This window comes from Andrographis paniculata, unplaced genomic scaffold (assembly GCF_009805555.1).
Source record: "Andrographis paniculata isolate CXL003 unplaced genomic scaffold, ASM980555v1 Contig51END, whole genome shotgun sequence".
NCBI classification, from domain to species: domain Eukaryota; kingdom Viridiplantae; phylum Streptophyta; class Magnoliopsida; order Lamiales; family Acanthaceae; genus Andrographis; species Andrographis paniculata.
The window spans coordinates 4,889,104-4,914,718 of record NW_026137586.1 but is presented as its reverse complement, the minus strand read 5'-3'; the positions used below and the strand labels follow the sequence as shown (position 1 = coordinate 4,914,718).

Below are 25,615 nucleotides of genomic sequence, written 5' to 3'. Positions count from 1 at the left end.
GCCAACTAGGCAACAGAGGTTTTTATTATTAAGAGTCATTGTATGTGCTCTAACACACCGAAACAGTAAACAAGGAGAGAGAAGAAAAGACGTGTGAGAAAAGGAGCTTGGTTGGTTGCTGCCATTGTCTCCTCCAACTCCATCGTCTCTCTCTCTATCCACACCACACTTCATTAATTTTTTGCGTTCAAAACTTTAAACAAAAGGGCCCAATTTTGGTTGTTCGTCCATCTCCCTTCCCCTGTATAGATCTTCTCCGATTTCCTGGCCAGACTTCGATCTGGCGTTTCTACTACCACTTAAGATGTTGCCTCAGGCTCAGCTGTAGAAGGCTAAGCCAGACCAAAGTGGACGCCAAATGTCGACTTCTCTTGCCGCATTCGAATGCCCCCGTGTTGTGAATTCCAATGCGGTAATGCTTGTAATCTGGCTTCTTGTTGCTCTTTCTTTCCCAATTTCTTCAAGTTTATCGCTGCTCTTGAGAAACACGCCGGATTCTATTTTGTAGTCAAGCTTGGTCAAGTGATTGTCGTGCCCAATTTGACAAATCTTGTGTGAATGAATTTGCTCGAGTTTTTGACAGTTTTTTCTTCATGATTAGTTTTTTTGGTGATTTACAGATATTCAAGAGTGGGCATCTACTGATATCTTCCAAAGGTTAGTGCAACAGTTGGTACTGGGATACATGATTTCATTAGTTTTTGGTATGAATGGGATGTGGGTGAAAAATCCTGTAGTTGCTTGCTTATGAATGAGCATTATACAACTGGGAAATTTTATTTTATTTTATTTTATTTATTTATTTATTTTTTCCTGTGTGTGTATTTTCCAATTGGTGCTCTTGTGATTACATTTCTTTTGAGAGTTGACCAATTATGAGGGACCGGTGGAGTTCAAAGATAATGTTGCAAAAGGGTGTGCTCAGTGGTGTTTTTTGGATGTAGCTAGGAAGAAGTAGAAGCTTAGAATTTTGACTAAAATTTCATTTTGATGAGATATTTATTTTGAGTTTACTTCAATGCAATAGAATGCCAGTGTGATATACTGTTATGGCTTCACATGATTATATTTTAAAAATTTTGTTCGCATTCTTTTTTTGGATTCAGGTACACATATGGATGGCGAGTGCTTGTTTAATCTGTCGCTTATTATATTATGGATCATCAGGCTTGGTTAATCCATGCACTCTGTTTCACTTCTCTCGGGGTTATAATGATGGCTTCCACTCTTGTTTTGGGGATACAATATTTTATATTTTTGTTATGATCTTTTATATTGAATAATTTTAGAGTAGTTAGCTATGGGTACTGAAATCATATAGGCCACATTTAGATTGAAAGATTTCGATTTGAAAGAGAGATCAAAACATATGACAGTGGAGGAAAATTTCAAGTTCACTGCAGTAGTTCGGAAGCATTTAAAAAAGAGAATCATAGGCTTTAAGCTAAACAACACAACTAGAAAGTAAGACTCAAGTGTTATATTTGAATGTAGTTTGGGAGTGTTTTGATTGTGTAGAATAGTGTGTAATTTTCAAATATAGATAGCAACTAGTAGTGCAAATATATGATTGAGTTCATAGAAACAATGCAAAATACAGGGTTTTGTGAGTATAAATAAGTTTTGAATGCAAATAGGGGATAATGATTGAACAATTGTTGGAATTTTAATTTTATGTGAAGTATTATTTTTGAAATGTGTGTTCTTTTGGAGTTTAGTTTAGATTTTTAGTTTTGGTTTGAACAGTGGTTTTAATGTGATGTTTTGTAAGATGAAATAGTGTATTTCTATAGGGAATCATGATGCTAGCATAGAAAAAACACTGAGACCAAACTCCAAAAGAATACACATGTTTGGAAATTATTAGAAATATTTGGTCTAGCAAGTAGACATATAAACAGAGTCGTTTCTTCAGGACATTCTTTTGGTCCTGAGCCTATAGTTAATTTGCAAGCAGTCTGGCATTTCCAGTTTCTGTTTACCTATTGAAGGTTGCAGCCACATATTAGTCACCTTCCTGCTTGCTGAAAACCGTTTCTGATCTGACTTTTCATCTCAGATTGGCTACAATTGGACACATCATTGTTTTTAAGCTCTATGTAGAAGGAAATGCCATCCTCTATTTTCAAGTGCAGTTTAAAATATGGATTTGAGTTATTGAATGTAGCCAATTAGATTTACAATCTGCTCAATTAGGGGTTTCCAATCTGGTTAAGTGTGTTTTGATTTACCTTGAATCAATTTTGGATGTTACTTAATGATAACAAACAAATTGAATCTTAATGCAAAAATATTTTGCAATTTTCCAGTAATCGTCACTGGGTGTATGAATCCCCTCTGCATGCTATTATAAAGGTCTGGTTGTCAAATAAGGAACAAAAAACTTTTCAGCAAAGTTCTCCAGTTCATTGTGGAATTTTCCATGGAATGGATTTGGCTTCTAAATCTTATTTTATTCATAAAAGGTGCTCATGAGGGATATTGGTAAATTGTTCATTCAGGTTTAGGATGGAAGTATTGGAAGAAGAGATGGTTTATCCTCACACGCACCTCATTGGTTTTCTTCAAAAATGACCCTGTTGGTTTCATCCCTGTTCACTTTTTTTTTTTCCTTTATATTATAATTAAATCCTTAATTTAATTCTTTAATGTTTTACTATGATTATCAAGCATTCTATTTTGTGTAGAGCGCACTTCCACAGCGTGGTGGTGAAGTAAACTTGACTTTGGGTGGTATTGATTTAAACAATTCAGGGAGGTATGGATAATGACTTTTTTTTTTTTTTTTTTAAGAAATAAAAATTCCCTCCCTATTTAATAATTTCTTTATGTGTAGTGTTGTGCTTCGAGAAGACAAGAAACTGCTGACTGTTTTGTTTCCTGATGGGCGTGATGGACGAGCATTTACTCTTAAGGTACCGCCATATTTTTTTTTCCTATTATTTCTTGAATCACAATGTGTCTAGGAAACCCATATTTTTCTTGAAAGATAATCAACACCTCTGCTCTTACTAATTTTTTGTTCTTTAAATTTCAGGCAGAGACGCTAGAGGACTTAAATGAGTGGAAGACAGCCCTTGAGAATGCTATTGCACAAGCACCTAGTGCTGCCCTTGTGATGGGACACAATGGGATATTTAGGAGTGATACAAATGAAACTATGGAAGGGTCATTCCATCAATGTTTGTACCTATTATAATATTTTTCATGTTTATAAGTAAAAGCTACTTTGAAGAGTTTTGTTCGCTGGCCCTTGTGTAGCATTTCAACAGGAAATTCATTCTATGTGAATCACTAATCTTTAGGATTTCCCTTTAATATAGGGAAAGACAAGCGCTCGATCAAATCTTTGGTTGTTGGACGCCCAATTCTACTTGCACTAGAAGATATAGATGGTGGGCCTTCGTTCCTTGAAAAAGCACTTCGATACCTTGAGAAGTATGGTAAGATGTTGTTTTGCTATATGGAATTTCTTGAAGTATTCCTACTTGAGCTAGTTATAACTAGATCTTGAAGTCTTTAGTATTTGATGAGAACTTACTTGATTTTCATGTGCATAAAACTGTCATATTTGAATCCTTTCACTTGGTTTTATTTGATTTAGGATAATTTCAACCTAGATGTTATAATTTGAGCATGTTCTGATTTGACATGAAACTTTCTTTGGTAGGTGTTTAGTTTGTGCCTGAATTGTTTCATTTATGGTACTCATGTTCTATATGTATAAGTTGGTGTGAGAGAAATCATGGGCATCAAAATTATATGGTTCAACCATTTTGGCTACATAGAGATTGATACTGAAATAAAGTGGGGGTTTCTAGGGGAAAAATGACATTGAGTGGAGACCTTCACAAGAAAACCCTGAGCCTCTGGCCCAAGTTGGAAGCCAAAAGCCTCAATAAAACTGATGAGAATTTTTATTCAGCACATCCTACCTATGCTAGGCCTAGGGACTCTATGTTAACTTAGTAATCAGTTGACTGCTGCTGTGGCAGTGCCTTCTATTTGTTGTGGGAGTATATCCACTACTATGTTATGGGTGCCCCTGGTTGGGGGACAAAGTTTCCCTATTGTTGTTGGCCCCATTGCTATCTGGGCAATGGCCCATGGGCAAAGGGCCACGATTTTTGTGCTGGTCGGTGCTGTTGTGCCGCCTGCTGCAACTATGGCCAAGACTTCAGCCACTTTGTCTGGAATTGCTTTAGTTGCCTGTGTATGTGATAGAGAGCAGGGACAAGAGCTCGTGAATGAGGAGGCCACAATTTAGCAAGTAGGGATTACGAGTAGTATTTAGAAATAGCTAGATTTTGAGATATCATTCTTATTGGAAACATAGCCTGGAGGCTTTTGAGCAAATAATTGATATCATTTGATTAACCCTATCTATTTATCTTGTTTCAATCAATTGGTCCGATCTTCCAGAATTATGCTATCGACAAGCGATCGATTGTGCATAGATTGGAGGCTGATTAAGCTGAGATGAAGAAAAAATTGGAAGAGAATGGTACAAAATCAGCATAGAACAATGCACAATTAGCTGAAATCGCAGCTTCTCTGGCTATGCTATAAAAGGCAATTAAAAAACCATCACCGAAGGGGCACTCGTCGGTAAGAGGCACACAAGGAGTGATGGGGGCATCCGTCACACACTCACACCCCTGGTGGATGTGATGGGGTCTGACCAGGCGCATGGCGGTGCAACAACAACACCATTGCCATTGTTTAAAGGTGGAAATCCGATTGGATGGATGGTTAGGGCATAACAACAATTTTAATTGAACTGTACTCCACCGGAGATGAAGGTGGCATTAGCTGTGGTTGCTATGGATAACCGGCCATGGTTGAGGGTGCAAAAGTCTAGAATCGTGGGAGGATTTCACACATGATTTGTAGCACAATTTAAGGAAAGTCGGTTTGAGCGGTTGTCCGGTGACAAATTGGAACAATGGAGGACTATGTGTTGTTGTTTGTCCAATAGGCAAGCAGGTGCCAGGTCTGTCTGATAAACATTATTTGGCGTATTTCATAAATGGACTAAAGGACCCGATTCTCGGCTCTTTACGGCTGCTTCGCCCAAATGACTTGGAGACGGCGATGAAATTGGCTAGAGATATTGAGGACAAATTGTTCCTTTCGATTGAACGGAGAGATTTCAACGCCTCGGGGACATGTTCAGGCAATTTTCTGAAACCGCCGGGGGAAGTAATTCGACAACAACTGACAATATGTGGGAGTCGAGCAATAGTTTTTCTAAGGTTGCGGGGCAGCCCCCAAAACAACCTCTGAGAACCGATTCGGGATTATCCAGACAGTTCACAGCTTGTTCCGGATCTACTCGGCTTCCGCCAAAGTTGTTAGTAGATGTCAAATCCGTTTTTGAATTTGTGTATTTTAGGAAGTTTTATATTTGCTATGCTGTATTTCTGTAGTAGTTGTATGTTGCCATTATTAGGTTTATGTATTTAGGATCACTCCTATAATCACATGATTCGTTTTCCTTAGAATTAGCTGTCCTAAACTAGGCTGCAGACTCATGAATGTATAGGATTCCAGTAACCTCATGAATCATGATACAAATAAGAAAGAATATTATTTCTTTCTAATGTGATATGGTATCAGAGCTTTCGATCCTTGGGAGTCTCTGACCGTGCCTATAAACCTAAGTTGCAGCTTTCATTGCTGCGCTACCATTAAGCTTTGTCGCAGCCTTCACTGCAGCGCAACCTTCTCTACCTTGATCGCGTTTGGTCATAGCTGAGGTCGTGAACTTGGAAATTGGGGACAAGCCCCAGACTGCTGGAGAATAGCATAATGTTCATTCTTCTTGTCGGCTAAATAGGAAGAATTATCTCAAAGGGTCTCAACTCAGTAGGACTGTCTTGAAAGGAAAAGGAAATATCAGTCATCTGACTGGTAATTCACCCAAGGAAACAGATCCCTTGCTCAAATTATGGGACGAAGAAGACTCCATGATCATGGCGTGGCTGTGGAATTCAATGGTCCCAAAAATAAGTGATACCTGCATGTTTCAATCAACAAAAGAAATTTGGGAGGCAGTAGAACAAACTTATTCTAAGGCCAAGGATGCTGCTCAAATTTATGATGTAAAGGTGAAAACCGTGATTGCCAAAGAGGAAAATAGATCAGTTGCAGAATATGCCAATCAACTCAAGTCTCTATGGATGGACTTGGACCACTATTGAATTATAAAAGCAAAGTGTTTAGAAGACTCAACCATTCTAAAGGGGTATATTGAACAAGATAGAGTGCACGATTTTTTGGTAGGCCTAAATCCTGAATATGACCAGGTCCGAATCCAAATCCTGGGAAAAGAGAAAGTCTTAGGGTTTAATGAAGTGGTAGCCATTATCCGGAGTGAAGAAAACAAAACAGGATTGATGCTGCAGACCTCAACCTTTGAAAGCTCTGCAATGATAACGGAAAGAGGAACAATCATGGTTGCTATCCAGAGGAAAAGCTGGGTTCCCAATATAGAGAAAAATCATGAGGAGGTTTGGTGTACCCACTGTAACAAGCCGTGCCAAACAAGGGAGAAGTGCTGGAAATTACATGGAAAACCCCCAAGCTGAGAATGGCGGCCAAAAGGAGACCCTCCCAAAAAGAAGGGCAAGGGCAAACAGACATTGTGAATGGACAAAGTGAAGAATCTGTCCAGCTGGATGATCAAGAGATCGAATGGGTAAGATCCATCATTAGTAAATTGGAGAAGCCTACAGGTACATGCACCTTAACATATTCAGGTAAATTTCCACTTTCTTTTGGGTTTAATGTTTCAGATACACTATTTTTAACACCCCGGTCGGCTTAAACCGGAGCGTCACCGCCACGCCACACCGTAAGGTTCGTTCATCAACCAATTAGCCCTACGTTGTGGCGCTAAGGCTAAAATAATCATTACAAAATAACTATTTAGAGATTTAGTTTATCATTTAAATATATAATGTTCGAGTCAAAAACATAAGTTGGAAATAGTTCAAAAGACATTAGTTATTAAACATTAATAATGGATTTCAAAAATATTTTAGAAGATAAAGTAGTTATAGTTCCCCCGATGGATCATATGACATGGATGCATTATTTAGGTATAACTGAAACATGATAACCTACATAAAGTTGTAAAAAGAGAGTCAACACAATGATTGAGTAAGCGCAATTAATCGGAGATAAATTAATACGGTATAATGCCACAAAATCATTTGATGAACATAATTTGAATAAGATGACACATATCACATAAGGATAACTCACACACACGAGTCTTTTAGTGCCTCCCTTATATCTTTTTTTCATTCTCAAATAAGAGTGATGGACACATCACGAAGAAAACTCCGCTAGGCCTTAATCAGTGCCGGCTCGACCCGGTTTTCCAACCTTATTACATCGTATGACACGTCACATAGTTTCACATAACAAACATAGGGTCACAACCCTCAAAGGAAACTCCAAAATGTGTACATAAGGGTTTGAAACCCAAAATACACGTAAATCAATTTATTATTAGTTTGCGAGGGGCGCCATATGGCCCACAACCCTCTAGTCTCCAATATAACATACCAAGAGGGGATTGTACGCAACCGAACCCTCCATCACGGATGACGGTCCAAAGACCTTTTCATCGTGAATGACGGGCACCTCGGAATCACCCAAAAAGGGAACCCGCCATCTCGATCCTTCGACTTAGCCCATTCGGGATCTAGTTCAAGGTTAGCTAGTTATCCTAAAATACCGGTATACCCTCACGTGTTTGCAAGGCACAGAGGTGGAAGGCTATGCCTTATCATCCAAACAATCGACGAGTTGATCGGACTCGACGGGTAGTTTCAATTACCAATTTGACCAAATACGCAACATGCTCTTAGGCAAATTTCAAAAAGAGCGTTTTAAACTCAAAATATTTCAATTGTCAACATTTAACCATGCAAAAGTAGGATATTAAACCCAACAAGTTCGCTATAATCACACTTTATATCGCCAAATAAAAATTCGAAAAATATGTCAACCACAATAGGCATGGTCTAATTCCAAAAATCATAATATTTAAATATAATCGTAAATCTTTTTCCAAAAACTATAATTAGGTTAGGGTAAAGCTAGGGTTTCAAACCCATCCCATAAATTCCACGATTTTCAATTTAAAATCCAATAATAATCTTCACATAAGCATTATAATCAACTTTTTAGAAGAAATTGGCAAAACCTAATACTTTTAGGGCAAACCCATTTGACAAGAATATTGAAAAAGATATCAGAAGGGTCTAGGGATTAGAACATATTAATCTATCTAAAATTAATCCCACTTACCTTAAGAGAAAAGACCAAAACGAAGAGTTTTGGAGAAAAAGGACTCTGAGGAAGAAGGGGGTTGGCTGGCAGCGTGCGATTTGTTGTGCTGCCTCTGTTTTTTTTTTTTTTTTTTTTTTTTTTTTTTATTCTACTTTATTAAACATAAAAGACTTGGACTCATCCTCTATATATATATACAGACACTCTAACTTGGATATGCTATATCTTAACAAACTATGGATACGCTATATCTTATCAGATCTACACTTAGATATGATATATCTTAACAAATTATGGATAAAGATACCTAAATTAAGAGATACTGATAAACTAAATCTAGTTTATTATTTATTTTACCCCAAACTCAATTTTATTCCTAATTTACAGCCAATTCCTTAATTTCTTATACCAAAAGCTCAAAATAAATTAGGCCTAAAATAATATTTTCCGACTCCGGCGTCGAAGTTTGGCAAGTTCCGGCAAACTTCCGGCAAGTATTTTTACGGGGTATTACACTATTTACACATTATTGGATATTAGACTCTGGAGCCAAGGACCATATGACCCCTCTACCTAAATACTTCTCCACATATTCCCCATGTCCTAACAAGGAGAGGTTCATATAAGCCTATCCATGACATTAAAAAATGTCCTTCATGTGCCTAAACTGTCTACCAATCTGATTTTTATACAAAAACTCTCAAAAGACCTTTCATGTAATGTTTTTTATAGCGACTCTTGGATACTGCATGACAAGAACTCGGGGAGGACGATTGGACATGCTAGAGAATGGAATGGCCTATACTACATGGAGGATCCTAATCTGCCTACCAAGAGCCACTATTTCATATCTTAATCCACCATTACCAACGAAGAAAAAGGCCAACTACACCGTTTCCGTTTAGGACATCCTTCATTTCTAGTTATTAAGGTGCTTTTTCCTTCCTTGTTTAAAAATTTAGATGTGGAGAGTCTCCATTGTGAGGTGTGAGTTTGCTAAACACAAACGTTTACCTTTTCCCATTAGCACCAAGATGAGTTATTTCTCTTTTTGTTCTTGTTCACACGGATGTATAGGTTTGCTTATGTTCATAATATCTCAGGTGCTAAATGGTTTTTAACCTTCATAGATGATTGTACCCGGATGACTTGGGTTTTTTTTTTATTGAAACAAAAATTTAAAGTTTGCTCCGTGTTTGTTCAGCTTGTCTCAATGATTAAAAATCAATTTGGGGTCGGTATCAAAAGAATTAGGTTTGACAATATCAAAGACTACTTTAACCTTGTACTAAACTCTTTTTTCCAAAAGGAAGGGATAATCCATGAGTCGTCATGTGTGAACACACCCCAATTGAATGGGATTGCAGAAAGAAAAAAAAAAAAGGCAACTGTCAGATCTAACTAAAGCTCTACTTTTTAAAAACCATGTTCCTAAGAGATTTTGGAGGGGAGCCCTTCTTAGTGCCACCTATCTAATCAATAGGTTATCCACTAAAATCTTAAAATAAAAAAAGCCCGATGGAAGTTCTATCCCCATTCTATGCACACTTGGATCTTACAAATAAACTCCAATCTAGAATATTTGGGTGTGTATCCTTTGTGTATGTTCATAGTAATAAAAGGAAAAAATTGGACCCTAAGGCTATCAAATGTGTATTCTTAGGGTACTCTACCACATAAAAGGGATACAAATGCTTTCACCCCTATCAAAAAGATTCTATGTGCCAAGAGATGTCACCTTCAATGAACAAGAAAGCTATTTCAAGGAGCCTCATCTTCAGGGGGAGAATGTAAGAGCGGAAGATGAGACTCTCATGCTTCCAAATATGACATTTTGACCTGAAATTGAGGGAAGACCTGCACCTGAACCAACAACAAGACCTACACCTCAATTGACACCTAATGATGGAAAATTTGGAAAGAATCTTGTATATTCAAGGACAGAAAAGGCCATCCCAGAATCTTGCAGTGTCCAAGAATCCAACCTATCATCATTGCATGAGGTAACACCTTCAAATCCTATAAACTCCAATGATTCTAATGAGTTTCTATGAAAATATAGAAGCACAGGTGGACCAAACTCTAGACCTACCCATTGCACTTAGAAAGGGAACTAGAACTGGCACCCAACAACCACTTTACCCACTATCAAATTTTTTATCCTTTGAAAATTTCTCACCTACCCATAAAACCTTTATTACAAACCTCAACTCCACACACACTCCTTCTTCTGTATCTGAAGCAGTGTTTGATAGGAAATGAAAACATGCCATGGATGTGGAAATGGAGGTGTTAAACAAAAATAGGACTTCGGAACTTGTCACCCTACCACTTGGAAAAAATACCCGTAGGATGCAAGTAGGTATATGCAGTAAAGTATAGGGCTGATGGGACCGTCGAACGTCGCAAGGCAAGGTCATTGGCCAAAGCTTCACTCAAACCTATGGAGGTGATTACTTGGAGACATTTGCCCCAGTTGCTAAGATGAACATGGTTAGAGTAAAATATTGTCATTAACACCGAATCATGATTTGGGACTTGCAGCAGTTCGATGTGAAGAATGCATTTTTACATGGAGACCTTGAAGAAGAAATTTATATTTAGTTGCCCCTGGTTACAATGGACAGGTTGCTTTTGGAACTGTTAGCAAGTTAAGAAAGGCTCCACATGGGCTGAAACAATAACCAAGAGCATGGTTTGGAAGATTCACCAAAGTTATGACAGGTTTGGGCTACAGTGAAAGCCAAGGGGATCACATATTATTTATCAAACATTCAGTTTCAAGAGGAGTAACAATTCTATTAGTGTATGTAGATGATATTATAGTAAGTGGTGATGACAAAAAGGAGCAATAAGTGCTAATTAAGTGAATACTTGCCACAAATTTCGAGATCAAAACACTAGGGAGACTTAAATATTTTTTAGGAATTGAAATGGCTCATTCCAAAAAAGGAATCTTCGTATCTTAACAAAAGTATATTATTGACTTGCTTAAAGAAATAGGTAAGACAATCTGCAGACCAACAAGTACCTAGTTGACCCAAAGTTGGGAAGTGTGTAGGAGGATATTTCCGTGGACAAGGAAATGTATCAAAGACTTGTGGGCAGACTTATCTACTTATCTCACAGTAGACCAGACATTGTTTTTGCTGTAAGTTTAGTTAGCCAGTTTATGCACTAACCAAAGGAAGCACATTTACAAGGTGCTCTAAAAATTGTCCTGTACTTGAAAGATGTAACATCCCGGCCGGCTCAAACTGGAGCGTCACCGTCACGCCACACCGGAAGGCTCGTTCATCAACCAACTTGCCTTATGTTGTGGCGCTAAGGCTAAAATAACCATTGCAAAATAACTATTTAGAGATTTAGAATTAAAGCGCATCGGCTTATCATTTAAATACATAAAGTTCGAGTAAAAAACATAAGTTGAAAATAGTTCTTAAACATTAATAATGGATTTCAAAAACATTTTAGAAGATAAAAGTAGTTCTAATTCCCCGGATGGATCATATGACATGGATGCATCATTTAGGTATAACAGAAACATGATCACCTACAAAAAGGTTGTAAGAAGAGGGTCAACACAACGGTTGAGTAAGCGCAATTAATCGAAGATAAATTAATACGATATAATGCTACAAAATCATTTGAAGAAGATAATTTGAGTAAGACGACACATATCACATAAGGATAACTCACACACACGAGTCTTTTAGCGCCTCCCTTATATCTCATTTTCATTCTCAAATAATAGTGATGAGCACATCACGAAGAAAACTCCACTAGGCCTTAATCAGGGCCGGCTCGACCCGGTTTTCCAACCTTATTACTTCATATGACACGTCACATAGTTTCACATAACAAACATAGGGTCACAACCCTCAAAGGAAACTCCACAATGTGTACATAAGGGTTCGAAACCCAAAGTACACGTAAATCAATTTATTATTAGTTTGCGAGGGGCGCCGTACGGCCCACAACCCTCTAGTCTCCCATATAACGTACCAATAGGGGATTGTACGCAATCCATCCCTCCATTACGGATGACGGTCTAAAGACCTTTTCATCATGAATGACGGGCACCTCGGAATCACCCAAAAAGGGAATCCGCCATCTTGATCCCTCGTCCTAGCCCATTCGGGATCTAGTTCAAGGTTAGCTAGTTATCCTAAAATACCGGTATACCCTTACGTGTCTGCAAGGCACAGTGGTGGAAGGCTATGCCTTATCGTCCAAACAATTGACGAGTTGATCGGACTCGACGGGTAGTTTCAATTATCAATTTGACCAAATACTCAACATGCTCTTAGGCAAATTTAAAAAAGAGTGTTTTAAACTCAAAATATTTCAATTGTCAACATTTAACCATGCAAAAGTAGAATATTAGACCCAACAAGTTCGTTATAATCACACTTTATTTCGCCAAATAAATATTCGAAAAATATGTCAACCACAATAGGCATGGTCTAATTACAAAAATCATAATATTTAAATATAATCGTAAATCTTTTTCCAAAAACTATAATTAGGTTAGGGCAAAACTAGGGTTTTAAACCCATCTCATAAATTATACGATTTTCAATTTAAAATACAATAATAATCTTTACATAAGCCTTAGATGACATTACAATCAACTTTCTAGAAGAAATTGGCAAAACTAACACTTTTAGGGCAAACTCATTTGACAATAATTTTGAAAAAGGTATCAATAGAAAGGGTCTAAGGATTAGAACATATCAATTTATCTAAGATTAATCCCACTTACCTTAAGAGAATAGACCAGAATAGACCAAAAGGGAGAGTTTTAGAGAAGAAAATTTCAAGGAAGAAGGGGGCTAGCGGCGGCGCTGGCGTGCGTTCTGCTGTTCCGTTTTCTTTTTTTTTTTTTATTAAACATAAAAGACTTGGACTCATCCTTTATATATATAGGCACTCTAACCTGGATATGCTATATCTTAACAAACTATGGATACGCTATATCTTATCAAATCCACACTCGGATATGATATATCTTAGCAAACTATCTAAATCAAAAGATACGAATAAACTAAATCTACTTTATTATTTATTTTACCCCAAATTCAATTTTACTCCTAATTTAAAGTCAATTCTTTAATTCCTTATACCAAAATCCCAAAATAAATTATGCCTAAAATAATATTGTCCAACTCTGGCGTCGAACTCCGGAAAACTTCCGGCGAGTATTTTTACGGGGTATTACAAAAGAGATCTCCAGAAGAGGAATTCTGTCCAAATGAAACAAGAGTGCAAGTCTTGAAGCACATATGGATGCGGACTATGTGGGGTCAGTAGTAGATAGGAGATCAACCACTAGATACTGCACCTTACTTGGTGGTAACTTAGGGTGTGTTCCTTTGGCTTATGTTTTCCAAACTTCCCTGTAGATTTACTGTAGACGGCCATTTGGGCGCGAAGCTATTCCTATAGGGACAACATCTGACACCTAATTTGTAGGCTTTTTTTTTTCCCCCTTTTTCCCTCTCCTATTTCACTTACCAAACAAAACCTCCCAAAATCTACTCACCGAGGGTAAGTGGCATTTGACTCTTGCTTTTACTCCTTAGTTAATCTCTTCCCATTCCAATTCCACAATTTTCGCCTCTGCACCAACGCAAAACCTTCTTTCTCAAGCTTATCGATAGCACAGGGGAATCTTGCTCGTCGATTGGGAACCAAAGGTCGGCGGCAAGATATCGTTATTGAACGGCATAGTTCACCGGGCGGTGGCGCAGGAAATTGGATGGAGGAAGACGAAGAAGAAGAAGAAGAAAAAGGAGGAAAAAAAAACAAAAACACAGAGAAAGAAAGAGAGGGAGAAGGAGAGGAAGAGGGGAAGAACTTGACGGCGGCACTGTGGTTGTGTAATGTGTTAGGGCACAAATTGGAAGTAAAATAAATATTTTATTATAATATATAATTCAAAATTATCATATATTTATCAAAATTAATAATACTAATACTAATAAATTACCAATAATATATTAAATAATAATATTATACTACTTTTTTTATATTCAAATCTATTTTTATAATTATATTTAATACATCAATATTTTTAATTTTGATTTAATTATTTATAAAATTTATAAAAAATTCATATATTTTTTTTATTTAATTTAAATTATTTTTTACTAAATTATAATAAATTCATATCAATTCAATTATTACCTATCAAATCATCATCTATCAAAACCCCTTAAACTTGAACAAAACCTACTAAGCCAAAAGAGCAACTTCCCAAAACTATAAAAATATTCAAATCCAAACCAAAATCAAACCGAATCTTCCCAAACCACTCCCAAAGAACACACCCTTAGTGACTTGGAATAGTGAAAAGCATAGTGTAGTAGCTAGATCAACTGGTGAAGCAGAATTTCGAGCAATGGCCCATGGAATATGTGAACTTCTATGGCTGAAGATTATATTGGAAGAATTGATATTAAGGTCGGATGGACCTATGAGGTTATATTGTGACAATAATTTTGCAATTAGTATAGCCCACAACCAGGTGCATCATGATAGAACTAAACATATCGAGGTTGACAAATACTTTATGAAGGAAAAACTAGACAATGGCATGATTGACACACCATATGTATCCACCTAGGATCAATTTGCACACATACTCACCAAGGGGTTAAACAACATTAACTTTGAAGAAATTATATCCAAGTTGGGAATGGAAAACACCTATTCACAACTTGAGTGTGAGTGTCAAAACTGTGATTGTATTTGTGTATTTTAAGAAGATTTCTGTTTGCTATGTTGTATTTCTATCACAGTTGTATGTTGCCATTATTAGGTTTCCATATTTAGGATCAATCCCATAATCAGAGGGATTTGTTTTCCTTAGAATTATTTGTCCTAAAATAGGCTGCAGACCCATGTATATATAGTGGTTTAGTAACCTCATAATAGAAATAAAAAAAGAATTATCATTTCTTCCAAATTTGAGAGTAGAATTGAGGGCGAAGGGTTTATTCTTTTAGGTGTAAGAAACCCTTCCACAAGCATAAATGTCCTTTTAAGCTATTATGTGTGCTGGTGGCCGAAGATGAGAAGTTGAATCTCCAACCGTATGAGTAACACTCGTACTATTGAGGAGGACGTTCAAGAGATGAAGGGGGTTCGAATAAAGAAGATGGTGATTTTCCGATGTATTCTATGGTTTCTATCCCTCGCACTATGAGGGTTCATGGCGTGGTTGAAGGTTGCCCGTTGATGATTTTGATTGTTAGCGTTGTGAGTCACAATTTTATTTCTACTTTAGTTTTTATGCTATGAGTGAACCTAGATAAGATGGGCAATTCCAAATGTAGTTTGGCGACAGATATTGATTGGAGTTGGAAGGGGCAAACTGATAACTACCAATCTCGTTCCAGGGTAAGCTATTAAGGCAAATTGTTGGTTAAATGGGTAGGGCAACTGCTGGTTAAATGAGTAGGGCAATCAATTTATGATGCGAGTTGGGTGAGTAAAGTCAGTTTCCAAAGTCAGTTTTTGGCTCTCAACCTTGAGGACAAAGTTGTTTCGAAGGAGGATGAAGTTGATTGAGAGCAAAGACAAGAGCTCGGGAATGAGGTGGCTGCGAGGCCCCTGTTGGTGTAGGATGCACGGATAGACTTAAGCTTGCTTTCTCAGCCCTGGGGCTTTTACGAGTCTTTTACTCCTTTTGTTCCACATATAATGTCACACTTTTCATTTTCGTCCGTCCCACCTCTTATGTTACACACTTTAATCATATTTAAAAATTTCAAATTTTAATTTTTAATTATACTAATTAATTATGTTAACCTTAATCTATAATTATTTTTACTAATAAATTTTTAATTATTACTAACCATACATCTCTTAAGTTCCCGTGTCTACTTACTAGTCATTTCAAATATATAAAAATTTGATAATCTCTCCGTCCCAACCCAACTAAAAATACTTTTTTTTACCATTTTTGTCCGTCCATTCGAAAGTATCAATTTCCAATTATAGTATAAGTAATAACTACATAAATTACAATCATACCACACAAGACAAAATATCAAAATCATCTTACACAATTCCATTAACCAATAAAATACTCTTATGTTTTATCAACTACAAAAATTCAAATGTATACTTTCGTTTGGGACAGAGTATTATGTTTTGCGGTATTTTTATTTTTTTTATTAGTTTTATATATAAATTTAAAGAGATAAATATGTTAAATTTTGATTAATAGATTGATAGTATTAAAATTCATATTAAAAAAATATTACTCCCTCCGTCCCGAACACCTTGCAACATTTCCCTTTTAATGTCTCAAATGCCATGCAACATTTCAAAATAGGAAATAATTAATTACACTTAATTTCTACCTCACACTTTATCCCATCACATCACCTAAATAAAAAAAAAAATATACATTTCTCTTTCCATTACATCACCTAATTTCAAAATTATATACGTAATACTACCATCTAAAATTTCGTGCTGAAATAAAATGTTGCATCTTGTTTGGGACGGAGGAAGTATTTAATATAAGATAAACAAGTTATGTATTGATAAAAATATCCTCAAATTTACGGTAAAATGAATATTTTTTTTGTCAAAAATGCCACCTTATACATTTACTTTTTATATGAAAACTGTGTATTAGAAATTATAAAAATTTAAAATTCAAGAAACCATTAAAGAATAAGGGTTTGTTTGTTTCGTGTTTTGGTTTTGAATAAACTTTTTCTTATATGAGGTATAGAGAATTGTGTAAGTAATATAGAAATAATGAGTATGTATAATATAATAATTTTGTTTGGAATTTCACAAAAAGAGCACACCATAAGTCACAAGGTTTGTTCACTTTGGTGTGTTCTTTTGTGGGTTTTACAACAGGTTTTTACTATTCAGATTTTTTTTTTTCCTCCAAAAATATCACATCAAATAATTACTTTTTTTTTATATATCATACTACAAATTTATTTTACATTCAAAACATCACATCAAACAACTATTCAAATTTAACTTTTTACTATTAAAAAATTCAAACTCAAACTAAAATCCACAAACAAACACACCTTTTGTTTTTTTTAATATATTTGTTTTTTATATTAGATATGAAAAATTATATTAATAATGTTAAAATTAATATTTTATATTTAATAATTGACTTTTTTATGAGTTAATAAATATATATTATATATATTGTGTGTATGTATGTGTATATTGTATTTTTTAATAATATTTATAGATAATTAGCCCACTTAGAAAAATTAAATGAACAAATCCATTATTTTCAATAAAAATATATTATTTTATTTCACAAAATATTTATAAAATAATAAAAATAAATATTTTTAAGAACACTTTCATAGTTTTTAATAATTAATAAAAAATATTCAATAAATTTATAAACACTGAAAGAACACAATTAGTATTTAGGGATTTGGATTAGTTATTAGAAATTGTGAAAGTGTTAAAAGTTGTTGGATGTGTTCACCAAACTTTTTTTATATTGAGACAATCCCCGATGAATAGTAAGAAAAATAATACTCCCCTCGTCACATAAATATAATCTTAATTGGGTTGGGCACGAGATTTAAGGAATATTGGTATTATATGGGTTGTTCGTAAGAAGTATGGATAAAAGACTTTTTTGCCCTTGTGAGTGTATTAGTGTAAAAAGTAGTGGCAATTGTGTAATAAAAATAAAAAAGTAAGGGTAGTTTTTATGGTAATATGGTTATTTATGGAAATAAGACTATTGTTTTGGTACGGACAAAAATGATAAACAAGATTATTGTATTAGGTCGGACAAAGTATATGTATATACTCTTACACAATATATATACTATATACTATATATGCTCACAAAAAAAAAGAATAATTCAAAATAATATTTTACTTTTATATTATTCACTATTTTACATACTTAATATCAGAGATATATTCACTAGAAAAACACAAAGTGACCACATCCATTTATTTTTATTACTTCTAGGTCATTTAAATTATACTAACTTTCATAAAAAATATATATATATTTTTTTTTAAGTAAAAAATCATCACACTTTTTGTAATTTTTAATATAAAATGCAAAAATTAAAAAAATGTTAATATCTATATTAAAATTTGTGCCCACAATTTTAAGTATAGATTTAAACAAAATAATATTTATAGTGGTGGGACCTGCAGTAAATTTTATTTAAAAAAATAGAAATCATAAAAAATGCCCTCAAATATATATATATATATACTATTCATTGTAAGCAATCTTTCTTTTATTTGTTTGAGGACTGCTGCTTGATTGTAGAAATCTGTTGAATCATTTTTATTCCCAAACTTTTCTTGCCATCAACTACGATTTATGTTCAGGTTACTAGTTAACAAATAAATGGGAGATTATTAAGCATAAAGTCAAATCCATGTTAAATGTCAAAATAATTATGCAAAACTCCTTATTTTGCTCTCTTCAGATTACATTATAATTATGTGTACTCCATGTAACAGGAATTAATGTAGAAGGAATTCTGCGGCAGGCTGCAGATGTTGAGGAAGTTTATCGGCGAGTTGAAGAATATGAACAAGGTGCTTTAAATTGTATTGCATTTTACATTTATATTACTTGGCATAATGGGGATATAAGTTTGAAGGTTATTTGATTGTAGGGAAAACTGAGTTTGGTCCTGATGAGGATGCCCATGTCATCGGTGACTGTGTTAAGGTATTAAAATTGGAGTACCTGATTTCGGGTTTCTGGTTTGTCTGTGTGATGATTGCTAAAGTTATTTTCCTTCAGCATGTTCTTCGGGAGCTTCCTTCATCTCCCGTGCCTGCATCCTGCTGCACTGCTTTGTTGGAAGCCTTCAGTAAGTTCCCACCACGTTGCTTTAGATATTTTTGCTGATTTCCCCAACAAGTGCTTGTACGTCATCAATCTCACATCTCTAGAAATGCTTTGAATAATTTGGCTTCTTCTGGCTGCTTTCACAGAACTTGATCAGAAGGAAGCTAGGGTAAATGCAATGAACTCAGCTATACAGGACACATTTCCTGAACCCAATCGACGACTCTTACAGAGGTACCATGATACACTTGCTATAAATGATCTTTTAAATCTATCATAGATTATCCCCATTTAATCTATTTTACCATTTATAGAATTCTTAAGATGATGCACACAATTTCCTCGCATGCTTCTATTAATCGGATGATGCCATCATCGGTCGCTGCTTGTATGGCCCCATTGATCTTGCGGTCACTTTTAGCTGGTGAATGTGATTTGGAGGATGATTATGATGTCAATGGAGATGATTCTGCACAGCTGCTTGCTGCTGCAAATGCTGCTAATAATGCCCAAGGAATTATTACAACACTGTTGGAAGAGTATGAGAGCATTTTTGATGTATGTGATACCTATGTTTTGGTTCTTAAGTTGGCATTACATATATCTGTCGGATGACAAGAACATTTCCATTCTATATCCTAATTCTTTTTGAACCTTAATATCTGTTTATTCATGCATCCTTGTTGGTTAGTTGGTGTACATGTCATTAAAAGGTTAGCTAATGATGTTCTCAGAGAATATGCTGTCATGCAGCTCTTTAGATGAATGATTACTAGACATGTCCTATCTATATAATCAGAAAATTCTAATGCACATTGCTTCTTCCTGCAATCATTCTCACTTACCCCTTTCCGTAAATGTGAACTGAAAATTTAGATGTTAGGTGGGTGTCTTCTTTATGTTTTCTCATTTCATTCATGAATCTTAGTTGTAACTTTTGTGATGAGCTGGTGCGCTACAATTGCTAATGCAGTTTCTTGTGCTGTTTAAATATTTCTCTTGGCTGTTACCTTTTAGAAATTTTAGCGGCTCTTTGTTGAATCACCATAATTCTTTCAGGATGATAATCTACACAGACGCTACATATCTGGTGATACTCAATCTGATAGTAGTGGAAGCGAAGATGTGAGCAATGATGAACATCATGACATAAAGGTCAATGGTTATCATGATGCTGAAAATGAAGTTGACCCTGAAGTAGATTATGACCGTGATCGCAGACTCAGTGGGAAGTTAAGTGAAAGCAGTGGCTCTGCTGCCAGTGATCTCTATGAGGTTCTCTCTTCCCTCAACTACCTGCATGCTTGCATATGGATTCTTTACGACTCCAATATTGGCCTCCAATAGCAAATATTCTGTATTTGTTTTTCTATTTATGCTATGTTATCTTATGTTACTTTTTGGTGATTTTTTTGTCTATTCTTGTCTAATTTGGTCAATGATGTCCTAAATTCTAACAATAGGGATTATACTTGTGATAGATCTATATAACACTTTAATCCTATAAGGTGAGGTAATTATTCAGCTATTCTAACATGGAACTAAGTCAGAAGTCTTGCGTTTAATTCTCCACTGGTAGAATATAAAGTGGCTAAGCTACTGGGATTAAAAAGAACACTACTTCCTTTGAAGGGGTCATTTGAGCAACTGAAATAATAACTAATAAATTCCTTGAGAGAAGTTTACTTGAGGCTGTTGCTACCTAAAACACAACTATGGTGTACTGATTTGTACTTAATATTGCTTCTAATTACAAGATAACAAGAATCAAGGAAAATGTTTTTCACAAAGGATCTCCATAACAATAGTTTTTACTTGAGAAATAGGTCATTAATTCACTCAATTGTTTATTTAATTTATTTTTTTCTTCTCATAGTTTACATTTTTTTTAACAAAGTAAAACTTGTTTAATACCTGCTCATTCATGTGCTTCGGTAATCCACACAAAGAACTCAAGAACTATTTGCTGAAGTTGCTTTTGGTGCCTTTAACCCCAGGCAATTGGCAATGATGATCTGGATAATGAGTCTCCCATGGACGGTTGTACTTTGGCAGCAAAATTAAATCAAATGATGGCCAATACATCTGCTATTGGTTCTAATCAATTAGTCCATGAGCAACTAGATCAACAAAAGAAGGCACATAACAACACAACATATGCTTCTACTGAAGTACTTGGTGGTGAGTTGCAGTCATCCAAGACTGACGTCTTGACATCTATAGATCAAGAGCTCCGGCAATCAATTCCTGGATCAGAACTGGTGACTGAAAGTCCAGTTTCTAAACTTCCCAATTCAAACCCCAGTACCAAAAAATCCACATTTTGGGGGAAGAGAAATGTGAGTTTTTCCTTTAACACAATGGATGTTTTACTTTATTACCAAAGCTTATAATTCAAAATATAAAGAAATACACACAGCCAATTATGATATGAACCAAATCTAGGCAAGTTTGGATGGAGTTTTGACCAATTTGTGGCAGCATTGTGAATTCAGTTGTGTAGCTTGCCACTTTTCTAGATAAATATTTACCTTTTCCTTTTCTTTCTTATGTTTTTGCAGGCAAGGAATACTCCTTCAACAGAATCAATTGATTCTTCTGGGGAGGAAGAGTAAGCTTATCTTATATCGTGTTGATTTGTCTCACTTTGTAGAATCGTCTCATATAATAAAACCTTCGGAAGTTTATATGGTACATTATATGACCAATTACTTGAGAGATTAAACTAGATCTACTTCTGACTATTTTATATAATATGTTGTTGAATTGGTCCAGTGATTTATGCAGTCATTTTAATGGCTTCAGCTCATCAAATTATTATGGTCGGGCTGATGGGTTTAGGTGGTTCTTCTAGCTACGCTTAATGATTATATTGGTGTCTGATCTACATTAGTTGATTTGTCTAGGAGATGATAAAGGCTTTGCATAGAAACAGCTAGGATTTTTTTTATATGTAATTCATTCCCATGCATGTGATCAGGTTATCCTTGGCATTGGGCTCGTATTCTATCTACAAAAGACAAGTAAAATTGCCTTGTGTTTCCAGCTGTACTTATGAATTATTCTTTAGAATACTTACATCCTTAATATTATTTTTTAATATTTGTACAGTGTCTGTTGATGCCTCATACCAGATCAGTTCATTGTCTTTAGCATCTTCTTATCACGTTCAAGCCCAATAAACTCTTTTGCAGGGTTGCCATCCAAAGATTGGAGATTGCAAAGAATGATTTGCGTCGTAGGATTGCCAAAGAGGTAAACAATTGGGATTTGGGAATTTTCTGCACTACTTTATGCCTATGTAAGGATTGACATATTCAGTTGTCAGGCACGAGGAAATGCAATTTTGCAAGCTAGCTTGGAGAGAAGAAAGCAAGCTTTACATGAGCGCCGGTTGGCACTTGAACAGGATGTAAGAGATGGCTAAATTTTGATTTTGAATAAGTTCGAATTTTAACTGGATGTCACGATTGAATATATTTTTGATTAATAATTTATCTGTTTATATAAGACTAGATTCTGGAACTCTTTTGGGATTTAAAATGCATGAGTGTATGTAGATTTTTCTTAATGTCATCCTTCATATTCTATTTTTATTTATTTATTTTCTTTCTGAAAATTTGGTACTTGAGTTTAAAAGTAAAATACATTTTCTTTTAAATATTCACCTTGCACAATACTTGCTTGAAAAGAGATCCATTTAGAACTTGATAATCTGTAATTAAACTTTTGATACAAAATGTTGATCTAAGATTATATGGATTATATACTTTTGCCTCTAACATTGTTAATGTGTTAAAAAGAATCGGCAGTGTCATATGTTTCTCCTGAAACATCCTACTTGTATTAGTCGGACATGTGGTAGTTACATTTTTGTTTTATCTTCACTAGGTAGCAAGACTGCAAGAGCAGTTGCAAGCTGAGAGAGATCTACGAGCTGCTCTGGAAGTTGGCTTGAGCATGTCTCATGGCCAGGTTTCTGGCTCTCGCGGCATGGATTCCAAGGTCTATATTTTTTTGAATCTATTAAAATTTGCTAAATTAAATTATACATTCCTATAGTGGCTTAAGCTTTTAAATGTAGTCTTCTTTAGTATAAGTAAGTTGTCTGACAATGTTTAAAGATGTTGAACTTGTTGGTTGATTCCGGTAAAATATAAATAAATAAATCCTTACAAGTTTATGCTCTTAGATGAGATGGATATTTAACATCAATTAATATGGTATCATAGCCGGCAAAACCCATGTTCGAGTCTAGCCGCCAATCATTCGTCGTTGTCCACATGCAAAATTCATAGTGGCGATACCCACCTTACACGTGAGGGGACGTGTTGGTTGACTCCTGTAAATAAATAAATAATGCGTATTCCTACAAGTTTAAGATTTTAGTTGAGACGGTCGTGTAACATCAATTAACCACATATTTTAGATATTTAGTTTATTATTAGATTTGGTGGTCTTTAGGTTATGATTTGATTTTATCAATTATGTTAGGTTTTTATTATTCGAGTCTATCAGAGCCTATATGTCACTTCTTTTTTCATTATAAATACAATGCAACTTTTGAATTGTCTACCCAATTTCTTCTCACAGAAATATTTGCTTGCTATGCAGACGAGGGCTGAACTTGAGGAGATCGCACTTGCTGAGGCAGATGTCGCCAGATTGAAGCAAAAAGTTGCAGAACTTCACCATCAGCTGAATCATCAACGCCAGCATCATCACCATGGCTCCTTTCCAGATGCAACTCACAGATATCAACATGTTCCCAATCAAAATTTGCAGCAGTGAGTTTCACTCCCCTTCCTCATGCTTCAAAATTTTTTTCCATATTACATAATGTACAAATGAAAATTGACCAAGGGCTATGAAACAATTAAGGAGTCTGGTGCATGTCTAAATTCAGATAAACCTAATTGCTGTGTACCTATGCTACATATTCCCGAGAAACATGTCTTGATTTTTTCATTCCTCTCATCTTTTCATATTTTTATGTCGCATGATCAAGGAGAATATTTTTTACTATGAAGACAATGAAACAAAGTTGTTATCTGTAAAAGAGGTTAAGAAATTACTCTGATTTGAATTAAAAAAAATTGATTTAGTGGAGGTAAGATGCGAAATGCTAGTGCCTTATTTTGGTTATAGGATTAAATCTTCTGGAATGAAATTTCACTATTTGTGATGTATTGAAAGATTTTGACATGGCAATGCAGGAAATATTTTCTACAGGATTTTGATACCACACTTGCTGTTTGTAATCACGAACGTAAACAAAGAACAGAGGTAATTATTACTGGCATAATTTTTTTCACTCCCTTTTCAGCTGTTGTTTAGTTTACTGACTTCATTTGTTCCAATTCATAGCTGAGGTTTGTTGGTGGTGTCCTCTTTTGATATTTTGCTTTTTGATAAATCTTCCTTTATTTTTTATTTATGTTTCTATAGCTGATTTCTTTTGGTTGAACAACAGACTTGCAACCCTTTGTTAATAAAGTCGTAACTAGCAAGCTTCTTGTTCCACAAAAAAATGATGGCCATAGCCCTAAATTACGTTTAATTTATATATATGTATATTTATATATTAATTATCGTGTGCTCACCTTAATTTCAATCTACATCTAAAACTGAGCTAAATTTCAATGTCACATTTTCACTTGTATGATGTTTTCATGATCTCCAGGAGTTGTTTGGATCAGAACTGCGGAACATCAATAGCCAAACAATGACCACTGGCAGCAGTAGCAGGCAGCCTCTTCGGAAGCAGTTTTTAGAATCGACAAACCTGAGTGACACCAAAAATAGCGAGGCATCCACTAGCTCATCCATCGACTATCTTGGCGCTGTTGATTCTCTTTCTTTTCCTTCCACTTCAAGGACAGTACCTGAGGTAAGACAAAAATATTCATTATTTTTTCAAACGTGTTGAGTTGAGTGAGTCAAGTCAAGTCAAGTTGTGTGCTGCATTTAGTACCCCAAACTCGACTATTACATACATTTGTTGTACAGATGATGGAACATCCACGGCACCCTTCTTCAGTGTCATCGTCAACTCTGGTAGAACTGACAACACGGCTCGACTTCTTCAAGGAGCGTCGGTCTCAGCTGATGGAACAGCTCCACAACCTGGATTTGAACTATGGATCATCCTCACCTCAAGATTTTGTGTATAAAATGTCTTCTCCTCCTTGGAACTGAAATCAAAAAATACTTCCTACGGATATAATGTATCAAGAATGTATGTATGTACAGTCTAGTCTATTATCTGTTGCAGTGTTGTATATATATATATATATACATATTATATCTAAAGTTTTGGACAACATTGGAGGAGATCCCTTATTTTTATTTTTGTTATTTATTGACAATGAAAGGTTGATGGAGATTTCTATGTCAATTGTGATTTTTATCGTGCGTGCATTTGGGTGTACATTTTCTGTTGCACTGTGGTTTGTACACTTCGTTGGAGTAATT

At 35.3% G+C, this 25,615-nt stretch overlaps 1 protein-coding gene across 1 annotated transcript; it reads left to right on the top strand.

Moving 5' to 3' along the window:
• Positions 1–82: 82 nt before the first annotated feature.
• On the top strand, positions 83–25,539 carry LOC127253790 (rho GTPase-activating protein 7-like). Its single transcript, XM_051278558.1, has 22 exons — positions 83–412; positions 621–657; positions 2,502–2,578; positions 2,688–2,758; positions 2,837–2,915; positions 3,038–3,182; positions 3,324–3,443; positions 18,805–18,882; positions 18,963–19,018; positions 19,094–19,163; positions 19,288–19,375; positions 19,456–19,699; positions 20,201–20,416; positions 21,139–21,480; positions 21,703–21,752; positions 22,336–22,396; positions 22,470–22,553; positions 23,033–23,146; positions 23,756–23,928; positions 24,358–24,427; positions 24,825–25,031; positions 25,151–25,539. The coding sequence occupies exons 1-22, from the start codon at positions 359–361 to the stop codon at positions 25,337–25,339; spliced, it is 2,625 nt and encodes an 874-aa protein (XP_051134515.1). The 5' UTR covers positions 83–358; the 3' UTR covers positions 25,340–25,539.
• Positions 25,540–25,615: the final 76 nt, after the last annotated feature.